This window comes from Microcebus murinus, chromosome 16 (assembly GCF_040939455.1).
Source record: "Microcebus murinus isolate Inina chromosome 16, M.murinus_Inina_mat1.0, whole genome shotgun sequence".
Taxonomy (NCBI): domain Eukaryota; kingdom Metazoa; phylum Chordata; class Mammalia; order Primates; family Cheirogaleidae; genus Microcebus; species Microcebus murinus.
In genome coordinates this window covers 50,157,238-50,173,869 of record NC_134119.1, presented here as the reverse complement: position 1 = coordinate 50,173,869, position 16,632 = coordinate 50,157,238, and the positions used below count along the sequence as shown (strand labels likewise).

The window sequence follows — 16,632 nt, the reverse complement described above, 5'->3', positions numbered from 1 at the left end:
CAGCTGCTCGGGAGGCTGAGGCAACAGGATTGCTTGAGCCCAGGAGTTTGAGGTTGCTGTGAGCTAAGCTGACGCCATGGCGCTCACTCTAGCCTGGGTAACAAAGGGAGATCCTGTCTCAAAAAAAAAGAAAATCTATTATTGTGATTTACTCTGTAGAAGATTAAATGATCATCTTGATAGATGGAGAAAAGGCATTTGATAAAATTTATTGGCTTTTTTTGTTGTATGGGGTACATGTGATGTTTTGAAACATGCATTAAAATTAACTGCTTTTTGATAAAAAGTTAATAAACCGGGAATAGAAGGGAACTATCTTAATCCATTGAAGGATATCTATCAAAAACTTTTGTCAAGGTACTTACTTATTGATGAACCTTTAGAAATATTCTCTTTAAAATTATAACTGAGACAGGATGCCTTCTTTCACCACTTATTAAACGTTGAACTTAAAATACTAGCCAGTACTGTAAGATAAGAAAATGGAGTAAAAAGGCATAATTGTAAAGGAAGAAATAAAGATGTCATTGTTTGCAGAGGTCTATGTAGAAAATTCAAGGAAATGTACAGAAAATTTGTAGAATTAATAAAGAGTTCACCAAGGTTGGTGAATGTATGGTTAATATACAAGTGCACCAACAAAGAGGAAATGTAATATTAGAAAAAATACCATTGATAATAGAAACAAAAGTAGAAAAGTAGCTGATATTTCAGCAGACCTAAATAGGACTGTATAGAAAGAAAGATTAACTATCCTGTAGTTGTTCATTTCTGCTGTAGTGATCCCTTTTGCCCTCGCTAGAGTGCAGTGGCGCCATCATTGATTACTGCAGCCTCAAACTCGTGGGCTCAAGCAGTTTTCCTGCTTCAGCCTCCTGAGTAGCTGGGACTACAGGTGTGCACCACCACACACTAATTTTTCTGTTTTTTGTAGAGTCAGGGTCTCCCTCTTGCTCAGGCTGGTCTTGAACTCTTGAGCTCAAGTAATCCTCCTGCCTTGGCTTTCCAAAGTGTTGGGATTACAGTGTGAGCCACTGCATGTAGTCTCAGTGTAATTCTAATAAGACTCCCAGTGGGAATTTTTTTGCACTTTGTAAGTGGATGCTAACATAGCCATGTTTGAAGAAAGACTTGGCCTAAGGACTTTCTGTTATTTAAAACAGTGATGTTCATGCCAGGGACCTACAGGGTAGTGACACTGCCCAGAACAGGGCCGAGAGCCAACTCTTGAGCATGTGGAGAAAAATGGGAAAGGGCTGCCAGTTTGGCAAGGTGGCTGCTCTGGACATGATGCTGGGACCACTGGTGATTTAAGAACGCAGCAAGCGAGGGAGAGGAGCTTTGTCAATTTGGGAGAGGGAAGGCGTTTTAAAATAAGCCAGACTGATCACAGACTAGAAAGGGATGACATTAAAATGAAAATCTATGTGCCAAGGACACCATGAACATAGTGAAAAGGACAAGCTCTGTGCACAGAACTGAAACAATTCCGAAGGAAAAGTGGGGGAAGGCTATAAAAATGACAACATACAGAAAAGCCTGGACAGTCAGCAAGTATGGGAAGAGATGCTGCTAACCCTCAGCTGTCACCAGGAGCTGCAGATTAAAGTCATGGTGGGATGAGACCATATGGTCACCCAGTGAACAAACACCAAACTCGGATGAGCTTGGGGCTGAGAAGATGAGCAGCGATGGTGGAGGAAATGTGTCAATATCTAGTAAAATTGAAGATGTGCTTTCTTTGTTTCTTACAATTTCACTCCTAAGTATTTCCTCTAGAGTAATTTTGCTCTTGTACCCAAGGAGACACCACAGTGTCCAAAACTAAAAAGTCGTCAGGTGAATGGCAGACTGATATGTTCCTGCAGTGTAACACTCTACACTTCAGTTAAAATAAACTCACCGGGTGTCAAAGAAGAAAGCAAGTTGCTAAGAGATATGCAGATCCTATCACTTAACATTTGAAACATGCAACATACACACTATTTCATTTGACCTACCCCTCTATCTTTGTCCTTCCAAAGAGTGGAATGGGTAGCTGTGAAGGTGTGTGCCTGTGTCCAGGAGGAGGTGTCAGCACCTAGTGGTGGATGGGTTGTGGTCACTGTTGGATTTAAAATAATATAAAGCTTCCAACAACTTAATAGGAGAAAAATCAGATAATCCTATTAAAGACTGGGCAAAGGATCTGAATAGACATTTCTCAAAAGAAGACATACAAATGGCCAACAGTTATATGAGAAAATGCTCAACATCATTAGTCATCAGATAAATGCAAATCAAAACTACAATGAGATATCTCATCACAGTTAAAATGGCTTTTATTAAAAAGACAGGCAATAATGAATGCTGGCAATGATGTGTAGAGCACTTGTACTCTGTTGGGGGGAATGTAAATTGGTGCAACCATTATGGAGAACTGTATGGAGGTTCCTCAAAAAACTGAAAATAGAGCAACCATGTGACCCAGCAATCCTGCTGCTGGGTATATATCCAAAGGAGGGGAATTCAGTATGCTGAAAAGGTGTCTGCACTCCCATGTTGACTGCAGCACTATTCACAATAGCCAGGACTTGGAATCAAACTGTTAATCAACAGATGAATGGATAAAGAAATGATGGTATATATACACAGTGGAATATTATATAGCCACAAAGAAGAATGAAATCCTGCCATTTGCAACAACATGGATAGAACTGGAGACTGTTATATTAAATGAAATAAGCCAAGTCCAGAAAGATAGATCTCATGATGTTGATCATATCAAAGGCTCTCTCTCCTGAGGAGGGTGTCTCAAAGGTCCAGTAGTGGCTGCATTCCAAGATGGCTATTGCGTTCTCAACCTGTGATTCTTGCCTGCTTTGAATGACAAAGCAGGTCTGCATGGAGCCACAGGATGAGAGCCAAACAAAGAGTGCTTAAAAGCAAATAACCAAAAGAACCAAGTTCCTGCTTATTCCTGACAATCTGTCTCAATCCACAATAACTAGATAAATATGATGCCACTATATCTCTGTGTTATTTCTCTGTTAAGTGGTAGCTATGTCTTAGAACTTAGAAGTTTGTCTTTGAAAGATCTTGTAACCATTTGTTCACATAGATAGGGTTGATTAAGGAATCTTTAGAAGCCCTTTGAAAAACTTTTAACCCAAAACAAACTACCTGTTATTATGTAAACCTGTTACCCCTGACAATTGAACTACCTGTTATTATGTAAAGGATATCCGTACCTGTAAATACCTATGTGAAACTCCACTCCTGGCCTCACAATTGACAGGGTTATTGTAGGGTCCACTGAGTACCCTCGCTTTCCTATTTCTTTCTATAAATCTATAAAAGTATACCTTCATCTCTGTGTATTCTTTTATTTTCATTATTTTCTATATTCTATTATTTTCTTGTCCTTTGCGACAACCCCTGCCTAAGGGACCCAATTTTTCACTGGGAGAAGTAGCTAATCTTTTCACATCACATGTTCTTACTCTTCCATGGTAGCTAAATATTAAAACAATTGATGTTATAGAGACAGATAATAGAATGATGGTTACCAGAGGCTAGGAAGGGTAGTAGGAAGGTGAAGATAAAGTGGGGAAGGTTAATGGGTTACATTCTATAGTTAGATGGAATGAACAATATTTCATAGCACAAGGTGACTATAATCAACAATAATATACCTTAAAATAGCTAAAAGAGTAGAATTTGAATGTTCCTAACACAAAGAAATGATAAATGCCTGAGGCAATGTATACCCCAATTACCCTGATTTGATTAATTCACATGGTGTTCCTGTATCAAAACATCACACGGGCTGGGCACAGTGGCTCATGCCTATAATCCTAGCAGGGAGGCTGAGGCAGGAGGATTGCTTGAGGTCAGGAGTTCGAGACCACCCTGAGCAAAAGTGAGACACCATCTCTATTAAAAATAGAAAAAATTAGCTGGGTGTGGTGGTGTGGACCTGTAGTCCCAGCTACTCTGGAGGCTGAGGCAGGGGGATCGCTTGAGCCCAGGAATTTGAGGTTGCTGTGAGCTGTGATGAGGCCACTGCACTGCAGCCTGAGCTGCAGAGCAAGGCTCTATTTCAAAAAAAATAAAAAAAACCATTCCGGAATTAATGTTAAACACCCTTCCCCACCCATACCTGGTTCTAAGCCTTCCTCCTCTCCAGCAGGGTTCAGGAGGTGGTTTGTTTTGACTAATTATGTGTTGTCTGAAAAGTGATGTTTCAGTGACTTTGTTATTATTAGGATTGTATCCATGCTGACCCTGTCATAAGTAATTCTAAACTTACATTGAGGAAGCTCCTCCCTGACTGCACCCTGCAGAGTGATCTGATCCCTTCTGGGTTCTTTTTTCCTCTGGGGAGTGGCATTTCTCCTGGGATAGTTTCTGTGTGGTCAGTTAACCAGCAGCCAGCCTGGGAGGGAGGGAGTTGGGTGGAGTCCCTGCTGCTTCCTGGGCCCTCTTTTTCTGGGGTCACTAGATGGAATGCTGTGACTGTCAAGGGGCTTTTGTTGCCACTTTCTGTCTATGTTGGAGGGCAATTTCTAGCTTCCTTCTTGCCAGTTAAAAAAAATACTATGCTTTTTGAGATAAATCTTTGGATGTGTGAAACATTTCGTTAACAGCTCTTCCCCTGTCTGTCAGGCTTAGCTGAGATGTGCAGCTCATGTATATATTTGATTATGTTCCTGGAACACAGCCGAAGGGACTGGCGTAGGAAGGGAAGACACTGTCTGTGGAAAAACTGATGTCCCCTTTGTGTGAAGGTGATAGAAAACCTGAGCAGGGGAGAAGATGAGCAACTCGGGCAGCTGCCAGCATGGTGCTCTTGTTTAGTCTGCATACGAGGTTCCCTACTGTGATAAAAAGCACTGCAAAAGTTGACTGAAGGCTTCATGTAGCAGCAATTTAATTAGCAGACTTCTTAGGCTTGTGTTTCCAAGTTTTAAAGTCTTTTCCACCTTCCCTTATCTTAATTTTTACAGATTCATTAGAGTTGAACCAATGATTTATGTCTCTGTTCTTTGTATATGCCTTTGTATTAGTTACCTATTGTTGTACAACAAGTTACCTCAATACTTAGTGGCTTAAAACAACAACATGCATTTATCATCTCACAGTTTCTGTGGGTCAGGAATCTGGGAGCTGCTTGGCTGGGTGGTTCTACCTCAGTCTCTCTCACGAGGTTGCAGTCGAGATGTCAGCTGGGGCTACATCATTTGAAGGCTTGACTGTAGCCAGTGGATCTGCTTCTGAGTTGCCTACCTCACGTTGCTGGCAGGAGGCCTCAGTTCCTCACCATGTGGCCCACTCTGTAGGGCTGTTAGTGTGTCTTCATGACACAGGAGCTGGCTTCTGCCACAGCGGGTGATTCAAAAGAGGGCATGGTGGATATCTGTAATGCCCTAGGAGGCAGGCTCATGGCCCGCCTCAGAGGATGAGGCTGGGCTGCAGCACTCTTCTCTGGAGTCTAAAAACAAAAGCTCTAAGAAGTGTGAGGGGCAGGTGGGATGCAGGAGGGGATGTGATCTATGAACCACACCTAAGCACAGGTTTTAGATGTGAAAGGAAGGGTGGTCCTGACCGTTGTTGATGCAGCAGCTGTGGATACTGTTGTGATTCATTCTAATCTGGGTTAGTGGCTAAACAAGGGCAACAGGCCCATAAAGGAATGTACTGTTTGGGGAGCTTGGCAGGCACCTTGTGGATCTGAAGCCCTGCACAGGAACCTTTGCTGGATGATGATCTGAGAAGACCCGTGGTGCTTGGAGAGTTCAGAGATGGTGAGCTCAGCAGTGGGTGCATCAGGCAGAACAGAGCCCCACAGGCTCAGGATGGGCTAGGAATGCCCAGATGGGGTTGGGGGAATAGGGTTCTCCAGAAGAACTGAGTGCCAGAGTTCAGAGTCAGAGTTGGAACTGGCATCCTGGCGATAGGAGGTCATTAGCCGTCAGACTGGGTTTGACTGCAGATTGGCATTCACCCTCATCTAGAGCGGTGGTGGGTAGGTGTTGGTGGTGTTAGTGTCCAGGCAGGGGTACAGCAGCAGCAGGATGAGGGCTGGATAGGTGGTCACGTGACCCATCCAGGCAGCAGGAGGCCAGGTGGCGGCATGGGAGGCTATGAGAAGTTGCCTGTGGTGATTGCCTTGTGAGGAAGGTTTGAGTTTAGGGGCAGAGGTTACCTGTGTTGGCTGGACAGGTGGTTGGTCTAGGTGGTGATAGTGACTAGCCAGCATTAACCCGCTAATTCCATACCACTGCCAGGTGGAGTGTTGCTGCCCTCATTTCACAGAGCAGAGGCAGAGACAACACCTTACTTGCTCATGTTCACACACTGCTGAGGATGAGCCAACATCTGGTCAGGTCTGGTTCCAGAGTGTGCTGATCAGTGCTCCAAGTCAGTCAGCAATCTTCCAGGGCCTTGTGGGCAGTGAGGTGTCTGCCCTGCCTGCTCAGCTCTGCTGCTGTAGCCTGAAAACAGCCACAGATAACACAGAACAAACACGTAACACTGTTCCAATAAAACTTTGTTTATGGACATTAATTATTGAATTTCCTGTAACTTTTGTATGTCATGAAATATTCTCCTGACTTTTTTCAAACATTTGAAAGTACAAAAATTTTTCTTTGCTCATCAGCTCATTGTCCCCTACTCTCTGGATCTATAGCTCTCAAACTTGGGGCCACGTTAGCAACCTATAAGAAACCTTTAAAGCACTTGTGCCAGGCCTACTTGTCCCAGGATTTGAGTTGGTGTTGGGTGGGACCTGAGCACCACAGGTGTTAAAAATCCTGGGTTGTCACCATGTGCAGCCAAGGCCCAGAGCCCAGGGATCAGACTTCCATGTATACTTGAATCTCCTGGAGACCTTGTCAAAATGCAGATTCCTAGTAGGCAGGGCTGGGCTAGGACTTGGGAGTCTACATTTCTAGCAATGTCCTAGGGGGTGGATGCCAGCAGCCCCACTATGGCTGGAGGGCCAAGGAAGCCCTGTCTCTTGGCTGTGCAGTGGTTGTTTCTGTCTGCTGGCCTGGGCTGTAACAGAAATTGGGACATACTCCTGGGTGTACTGTTCTTACCACCCACCCAAGGCTCATGCCTGAAAGATGAGCGCTGTGGCTAGTGATGAGTGCCAAGCTGGGCCTCTTCACCTCCCTGCTTAGAGGTGGGACTTCCGTGGGATTCGCACTGCTGCTGATTTTTCAAGGATGCCTGGCCTAGAAACTTCTTACAAAATGATTTATCGATCTTGGAAAAATATATTTTTTCCTCTTTTTGCCACTTGTCATTTCTTATGTTTACATAAATATGTTTGCATTGTTTTTACTGGTACAGTTTTATTTTATTTTTGAGACAGAGTCTCACTTTGTTGCCCAGGCTAGAGTGAGTGCCGTGGCATCAGCCTAGCTCACAGCAACCTCAAACTCCTGGGCTCAAGCAATCTTCCTGCCTCAGCCTCTCCAGTAGCTGGGACTATAGGCATGAGGCACCATGCCCAGCTAATTTTTTCTATATATTTTTAGTTCTCCAGATAATTTCTTTCTATTTATAGTAGAGATGAGGTCTCGCTCTTGCTCAGGCTGGTTTCAAACTCTTGACCTCGAGCAATCCGCCCGCCTCAGCCTCCCAGAGTGTTGGGATTACAGGCGTGAGCGCCTGGCCTACTGGCACAGTTTTAATTTATGAATTTTCAGGGAGTCACAGTGTCAGTTAAATGCCATTCTTTGAAGCTTTTATGGGAAATAGTTTCATGATGTGGGAATAAAAATGCTCCACACTAAGTTCTAAAGGGCCATATATGTGATTTGAGGTTTATGCATTTAACCTCCTTACTGTACCCCTTTCCTGTGTTCACAGGTGTTTGCTGAGCACCCAGATGCTTCAGGTGAAGAGATTGAAGAATTGCTTGGATCCCAGTGGAACATGCTCAATGAGAAGCAGAAAGCACGCTATAACACCAAGTTTGCCCTAGTGACCTCTTCCCAGTCTGAAGAAGATTCTGGTAAACATAAAACTGCACTAGTATCCTCTGCTTAGGTGCAATGTGTGAAGTGTAGCAAACTGAGCTCTGGTGTTGGAACTGTAGGGAATTGTGTCCATCTCCCTAACTCTGACCCATGATGTTTGGGCCAGCTGCCAGGGTGCCTGTGGTCACAATCAAAGCAACCTGTGCTGTGCACATTTCCCTACTCATCATGAGAGCTGTTCTGTGTGATCCTTTGTCTGGCCTATGGGTCCCTTGCTCTTTTGCCCAAGTGAAGCCAGCACTGCAGTCACTGCTGCTGATGGGTCATGAGGGGTAGGATATGTGGAAGGGAGCCAGGTGGTTCTAGGACTCCAGGACTGCGGGATGTGGCTGGGTCAGACTTCAGGCCAATGGTTACCAGTGAGGCTGCTCTTCCCACGCTGCTGAGAGCTGTTCTGGCGTGGAGGTAGTTCCTGGCCTATTGGCTGAGAGCTTGCAGGGTAAGAAGAGTGACTGGACTGACCTTAAATTTGGGAGTCTTTTGGTTCTTCCTAGGCCTTCAGTTTAAAAGCAAAAAATGGGCTGGGCACGATGGCTCATGCCTATAATCCTAGCACTTTGAGAAGTTGAGGAGGGAGGATCGTTGAGGCCAGGAGTTCAAGACTGCAGTGAGCTATGGTTGTGCCACTGTACTCTAGCCTGGGCAACAGAGCGAGACCCTATCTCAAAAAAAAAAAAAAAAAAAAAAAGTGCTGCTGTGCTTCAGGCATTGGTAAGAGTTGGGAGACAACACTAAGATTTGGAGAAAATGTAACAGTGGTTAGGTTTGTAATCTATGTGTGCTTGGATACATAAGTTGTGGAAAACTGATATTTTAATGTAAAAATGAGTGTGACATATTTGGGTATCCATTTAAAGTACAAATTCTGTCTGCTGGCTTTGGGTTTACAAAAAAATAAAAAAATAAAGTACAAATTCTGTATCTCTCAAAGCTCATTATTGAGGATATTTGGAGAGACCAAACTTAGTGTTTCAAGACCCACCTCAAAGGAGGCCCAGAAGTAACCATAGTCTGGTGTGCTCAATTGCGCTCATGGAGCCGTGCTGTGTGTGTTGGGCTGGTATCCCACTTGCGCTATATCACCTTTCTCTTTTCCTCAGATGTTTTTATCTTGTTTTAGGACTTTCTAGATCTCCTCATCAGCTATCTAATTAATCTTGAATCTTGTTTAATTTGCTCAGTGTTTGTTGCAAACAGCAACGATTTAGAATAGCATATTCAGGATTTGTGTATTTTCTTTAAATGGCAATAGTTTGCCTCAGTCTTCATCAGTACGCTAAATTTAGAGAAGTATCTCTTTTCAATGATTTGCTTGTTTAAAAATGAGCTGGGGCCGGGCGTGGTGGCTCATGCCTGTAATCCTAGCACTCTGGGAGGCCCAGGCAGGCGGATTGCTCAAGGTCAGGAGTTCGAAACCAGCTTGAGCAAGAGCAAGACCTTGCCTCTACTATAAATAGAAAGAAATTTATTGGCCAACTAATGTATACAGAAAAAATTAGCCGGTCATGGTGGCACATGCCTGTAGTCCCAGCTACTTGGGAGGCTGAGGCAGGAGGATCCCTTGAGCCCAGGAGTTTGAGGTTGCTATGAGCTAGGCTAACACCACGGCACTCACTCTAACCTGGGCAACAAAGTGAGACTCTGTTTCAAAAAAAAACAATAAATAAATAAATAATAAACAAAAATGAGCTGGGTCTCCCTGAAGCCAGATTCAGCTTACTCTTGAAGAGTAAGCGTGACTCTGATTGTATTATATTTTGCCATTTGGGGCTATTTCTAAGCACTTAGTGACAGGAGAAGGGGCAGGTGGGGTTTCTGTCCACAGCATGTGTCAGGTGCACTGATTCTTGGGTGCCCTTTGTCCTTCAATTCCAGGTGAACCCCATACTAACAACAAAGATGGTGTATGATACCTGTATGTGACCTGACCCTTTGTCTCAGTGTTGGAAATGCAGGCAGTTGTCCATACTGCTTATTTCTGTAAGAAACAACTACTGCCTCATTCTAGGTAGAGGGAAAGGTACTCAGGAGGTGCTTATGTGAAGGCCTGTGAGTTCACCTCACTTGTGGGAAGACGAGGCAGCAGGTTGATGCTGCCCCTGGCAGGTGTCTGGCTTAATGAGCAGATGCTGATGTAGGGTTCTAGGGAGTCAGGCTGCCTGTACTGCTTAGTGCTCATGTTTGGGCAGTGGCTGAGTGGATTCTACCATCCACCACTCTGCAGGCCTCGCCTGATGCTGCTTTTGCGGTCAGCCTGTGGTGGTATAGGGGTAGCTTGGTGAGAGCTGCTTGATGGGCCCTGATCACCTCAGTCTGGAGCCCAGCTCTCTGGTTACTTGGTTCTTCTCTAGTAGTAACCTTAGGCCAGACCCAGGGTGAGGCCTGCTCAGGTTGGCACCCAGGGCAAGGATACTTGTATCTCCTCCGAAGGCTCTGCTGGATGCCATGGAGCTCAGCACTCTTGTGCTGGTGTGTTCTGTCCCCAGCAGTAGTGAGGCTTATGGATGACAGTGTCCTTCCACAAGACATTTGATGAATAATCTGTTAGTAAAAAACCCTGAACCTCTGTAAAGGAGGCATGCAAATGAAAATACTGGATTTGTGGTTAAAATAAACATCGGCATGTTCAAATTCCTCTTTTTAGAATTTGTACTCTTGTATTTTATCTTTCAAGATCAGTACTTTTTGGACACTTTAGGTCTTTGATTAGTTGATACTTCTAGGAACACCTAATATATGGCACAGTCAAACAAACATGTAGAAAGCCCTTAATTTGCAGATATAAATGTATTGCTACTTAAAATACTTATTTAAGGTATTGTGTAAATAGTGGCAGTTGTATATTTTTTTAAAGTTCAACTTAAATTCTACATGTTAAATTTGAATGTTAGCAAGAGATTTTTTAAAATACTGGGTTATTTTTATTTATTTTTTTATTTTGGCATATTATGGGGGTACAGATTTTAAGGTTTCAATAAATGCCCATTCCCTCCTCCCCCCACAAGTCTGAGTCTCCAGCATGACCATCCCGCAGATGGTGCACGTCTCACCCATTATATATGTATATACCCATCCCTCTTCCCCCTCCCACAAAATACTGGGTTATTTTTAAATTTAATGCTACAATACATTAAAATATAATTATAACAATACCAATGTAATAATCTCTAGATTAGATAAAATATTTTCAGTCTCCAGTTGAAATTTGATGTGTAAGACATAAGCCCTGGAAATCATCAGGATTACAGGAAATCTGTCATGGGCTGGATCTATGTACATTGAAGCTTTTGGAGGGCAGCTTTTGGAGTGTTTTTCATGTAAATTTCTCCCGTTCTCCATTCCAAGGTAACTTAAATGGGAAAAAAAGAAACCATACAAAGAGGTCACAGGACCCTACAGATGGTGTTCAAGTTGAGGATGCACCCAGGAAAAGACTCAGGACGGACAAGCACAGTCTTCGGAAGGTAATTATATGGTCTGGGTTTGCCTGGCCTATTAGAACATGTGCCATGTGACCCTTGGCGCCAGTGTTTCCCTACAGGAGAATGCAGACAGGACCCAGTCAGTGTCTTCTCAGCTCTCCCCAGGGTGGCACTCAGCAAGTAAGGCTTGCTTTTCTCATGAACCCTATTGAGAAATGCTGTTGAAGAAAGCAAATTTTTGTTATCCTGGGATGTTAACACAGAAACTGCTGATAATTTGCTATCCAAGAAAACAAACATCCAAACACTTTGAGTGATACTTGATTTTTGGATTGGACAAAATTGTATATTGAAAATAACTCTTGTCTGTAGGGCTTATTATTCGAGGTGTGAATAATGAGTTGACGTGAAAGTCCATTAGAGATATTTATTATACTTCATTAAAGAGTTAAAGAATCTATAGCCGGGCGTGGTGGCTCACGCCTGTAATTCTAGCTCTCTGGGAGGCTGAGGTGGGCGGGTCCTTTGAGCTCAGGAGTTCGAAACCAACCTGAGCAAGAGCGAGACCCCGTCTCTACTATAAATAGAAATAAATTAATTGGTCAACTAATATATATATAGAAAAAATTAGCCGGGCATGGTGGTGCATGCCTGTAGTCCCAGCTACTTGGGAGGGTGAGGCAGAAGGATCGCTTGAGCCCAGGAGTTTGAGGTTGCTGTGAGCCAGGCTGACACCACGGCACTCACTCTAGCCTGGGCAACAAAGTGAGACTCTGTCTGTCTCAAAAAAAAAAAAAAAGAATCTATTAAAGGCATTGGAAATAGATTTATGAACTCATTTAGTTCACTAGTAATTCATGTTACTGTTTACTCAATGGGAATACTAAGCAGGCTGCATAGACCTATTGGATGCAAAAGAGAAAGGAACAGCATAGATATGAAGGACTGGCTTTGCCTAAAGGCAGCCCTAGGTCCTTAGACTCTGAGCATATTCCCAGGATGTATCAAGGGACCCTGCAGGAAGTGAAACTGACCACAGTCGATATATCCAAAGAAACACTGGATTATTCTGTCTAGCAAATGGCATTCATGCATATAGTAAAACAGAGCCCTTTTTGAGCATATGATGCTGTGCCAGTTATCTCAACCAGCTCTGAGGTCCAGTTAGCTTTTTCATGATGCGAAAGTTTAAATAGACTTTGAACTTTATATTTGAATTTCTATTCAGTAATAGTTCTGACAGTGAAGTCATATATTTATACTTTTGAGTAAAGTTTCATCCTATCTTTTACTGATCTAAATTAAGACGCTGTTTTTACTGTTTTATTTTGAAGAACGGAAGATAAATCTCATATTGATAAAGTGTAAATGTGTGGACACCACATCCTCTGTCTTATTTCTTTAAAGTCATATTTGTAGTTCAGGGAAGCATTTGCATTCTTCTGGGGCACCTGCCATCAGATAGGGTTGTTCAGTGATCAAAGTTTTCAGTAATAAGCTAAATAAATTTATTACTCCAGGTGATAAATTAACCTGGAGTCACTAAAGTTTGTAGTTACCAGGAAGCACATCCTTAATATTTCTTCTGGTCACCTACTATTAAAGCAGCCTTTTGCTGGAAATCACACTGAAATTGGTTGTTTTGAAATATGTATATAAATAATATCCCTAAAAAATGTATGATCCTAGACATTTGAAATAGCAAAATTCACATTAAGTAGCTAGGTAGAAATATTTTTATTAAGTAGTAGCTGAGGAAATAGCACATGGTAAAGTAGTATTGTCTCCTCTGGTCTGGTTTTCACAACCCTAAAGCCACATCACATATGATTCCTAATGTGAATAGAGTACCTCTGACGTGCCAGCACTGTCCCAAGTGCATTCACCTGCTACTTTGTCCACACTCCTTGTCACCGCTCCCTGCTCACCTGCGGCATCCCGTCCACCTGTCCTGCTCTCAGGCAGGTGGGAGATGTAGGGTATGAGTAGTGCAGGGACCTGCCTCCTGGAGTGCAGGGTAACCCCTGGGCAGTACTTCCCTAGCACTTTGGAGGCAGAGCATTTTCAACTACATTATTCAAAATCTCGACAAAATGTTCAATTCATGATCCCTTCTCTCTCTCTTTTATTTATTTATTTATTTTTGCTGTTCTCAGTTGTGAAATGTGTTTTACTGATCTTTGTTAAGTATATCTGAAGGTTGTCTCAAATTGGAAATGCTCAGTGTAGTGAATTAGACTAGTAATGTTGGATCTAACATGGCATTGCTGACTTTAACTTAATTGGGCACCTCTTGAGTAGAAGGATAGATTTCCTTAGATTAATACTCTGCTCTGGATTCAGTGGAATGTTTAGGAAGCATGTTGAATACAACTTATGTCAGGTATCTTAACATGACTCACCCAGATCATCCTCCTGATGGATGTGAGAGCTGGAGTTGCAAAGAAAAAATTAGTCCAGATTGTTAAAAGAATATTCTGAGATAGGACAACCATGGATGACTTGTGTATTTGGGACACATTTCCAATCTCACATGAGATTTCTTTCCTTCCTTTTCTTTTTGTCTGTTCTTCTTTTTCTTTTCTTTCTTGTTTTTTTTTTTTTTTTAATAATAGAGAGACACAATCACTGAGAAAACGGCCAGAACAAGTTCTTACAAGGTCACAGAGGCAGCCTCCTCGCTCAAGAGCCAGGCAGGTAATGTGGCTAGCGTTCCTTCCTTCTTGACTAATTCTGAGTACCTGGGCTGGGCTAGGTGGGTGTACAGGGTGGCCCAGTGGGGGGTGGGCTGAGAGTGTGGAAGGGAAGGAGGGGCTGAGCAAGGAGAACAGGGCAGGGGAAGGATCTACAATTAAGCTAAAACCTAAAAGGATAAGAAGGAAAGGAGGTTCTCATGCAGCTGGGAAATAAACTTTTCTAATTAATAAGCTGTTTTAAGGATTTGGCTAAATTTTATTGAAGTTTCCTACTGATGTTTTACTTGGCCTGTATTGTTTTCAATTTAAAATTTTACTAGAGAAGTGATTTAAACCAGAAATTTTCAGGTTTCTTACTTGATAGTGCCAATTATTGCTATAAATTCCACCACTCTTCCGTATCCTTATCCTGTGTGTAACTAAAAGTAATGGCTGGTTATTTCTGTTTCACATGTTAAAGAAGCTAGCTTAAAATCTTTATGAAAAATAACTATCAAAATAATAAAAAGGGCAATCATATTCCATTTTAGTTATCTTTTTGAAATACTGTGTGATAATTTATAAGGAAGGCTTACTATGTCTCTCTTTTTTTTTTTTTGAGACAGAGTCTCACTCTGTTGCCTGAGCTAGAGTGCCATGATGTCAGCCTAGCTCACAGCAACCTCAAACTCCTGGGCTCAGGTGATCCTCCTGCCTCAGCCTCCTGAGTAGCTGGGACTACAGGCATGTGCCACCATGCCCAGCTAATTTTATATATATATGTTTTTAGTTGTCCAGTTAATTTATTTCAATTTTTTTTTTTTTTTTTTTTTAGTAGAGATGGGGTCTCACTCTTGCTCAGGCTGGTCTCGAAGGAGATTGGGAATGGCTGTTTTTATTGTTTTGCATGATGAGGTGCTGTACTGGTGGTTTTTTTTTTTTAAAGAGACAGGGCCGGGCACAGCCCTTCACGCCTGTAATCCTAGCACTTTGGGAGGCCAAGGCTGGAGGATCACTTGAGCTCAGGAGTTTGAGACCAGCCTGAGCAAGAGGGAGACATCCCGTCTCTACTAAAAATAGAACAATGTGGTGCCATGCGACTGTAGTCCCAGCTACTTGGGAGGCTGAGGCAGGAGGATGGCTTGAGCCCAGGAGTTTGAGACCAGCTTCGGCAACATAACAAGACCCTGTCTCTTTAAAAGAATCAAGTCAATCAATCAATCAATCAGTTAAATAGACTGTTAAAAAATGACATTTGTGAATGATTGGAAATTTGAATGCTGACTAGATATTTGGTGATTTGATTTGTAAGTATGATAGTGGTATTGTGGTTATATTTAAACTTTATGTTTTAGAAATTATACTCTATTTTCCATGGTTAAAATGATATGTGTGGGAGTTGCTTCAGGATAATTTGGTAGGGGGATATGGAACCCAGGTGTGGATGGAGCCACATTAGCTCCAGCTCAGTGATCTTGGGGCCCAGGCAATAAGGACATGGGGTTCATTGTACAGTTTATCTGCTTTTGTTTACATTCAGATTTTTCCATGATAAAAAGTTAAGCCAGAGGAACCTAGAAGATTCATCATTAGAACTTCACTTGTTTGAAGGGTAATTTTAAAGCAGTAAAGACATTGAGGGTTTAAGATTTCAAACTTTATTTTATAAACCAAAATTGTTTTGCAGCAACGAAAAATCTGTCTGATGCATGCAAACCACTGAAGAAGCGAAATCGAGCTTCTGCGACAGCATCTTCAGCTCTTGGGTTTAGCAAAAGTTCATCTCCTTCTGCATCCTTAACTGAGAATGAGGTAAAATAATAATGATAATAATCATGATGATAACCATGGCATTCATATGAAGGCCAGCCACTTAGCTACCAAGTTGTAATGTGAGTAAAGGGTCAGACTTAATAAGCATAACATCGGTGTTCTCCATAAATGTAGGTGAGTTTTAGATCCTCTTAACTATCTAAAATTAATGAAATGGAAATAAATAATGCATTATTTTAGTCTGAGCACTTTAAATATAAATACACACATAGTGTATGTGTAAATGTTCATATATACTTCAATCTTGATGCAGTTTAATTGTTCTTGAAATCTGTCTTTAAAATGTTGTGTTTTATATCATCCTCACACTGTTAAGTTTTAACATGAAAGTAAGTCTGCGTTGGTTCTAGCATGACACACTGTGTCAGTTGAGCTGACACTGGTCATTGTACACTTATACCAGTGGGATGAAGGGTGGCTCACATGCCACACTAAACTCCTGTGGCTTCCAGACCTATGATTGTGGAGGAAGCCAGAGATTTCTTTGTCCTCATGCGTTTCATAGCTTTGGGTCCATGTCTTTGGTCCTTTAAATTCTGGCATATTCTTAGTTACTTGAGTGTTGAGGTGAGTCAGAACTATCATTGTAATAAGACTCCTGTTTTCTGAACTTGCAAAATATATGATAGCAAAATAATAGCTATTTGAGGCTATTACCTGCTATCATTG

The 16,632-nt window shown here is 42.2% G+C and overlaps 1 protein-coding gene across 4 annotated transcripts in view; it reads left to right on the top strand.

The window, feature by feature from the left end:
- The window catches only part of NSD2 (nuclear receptor binding SET domain protein 2), a 102,893-nt gene that overhangs the window by 41,439 nt on the left and 44,822 nt on the right, over positions 1 to 16,632 (top strand). For all 4 annotated transcript variants that reach the window (XM_012737429.3, XM_012737431.3, XM_075992893.1 and 1 more), the window contains exons 6-9: positions 7,864 to 8,008; positions 11,379 to 11,497; positions 14,071 to 14,152; positions 15,818 to 15,942. In XM_012737429.3, the coding sequence (XP_012592883.1) occupies positions 7,864 to 8,008; positions 11,379 to 11,497; positions 14,071 to 14,152; positions 15,818 to 15,942 (471 nt within the window). The remainder of the gene's footprint in view (positions 1 to 7,863; positions 8,009 to 11,378; positions 11,498 to 14,070; positions 14,153 to 15,817; positions 15,943 to 16,632) is intronic.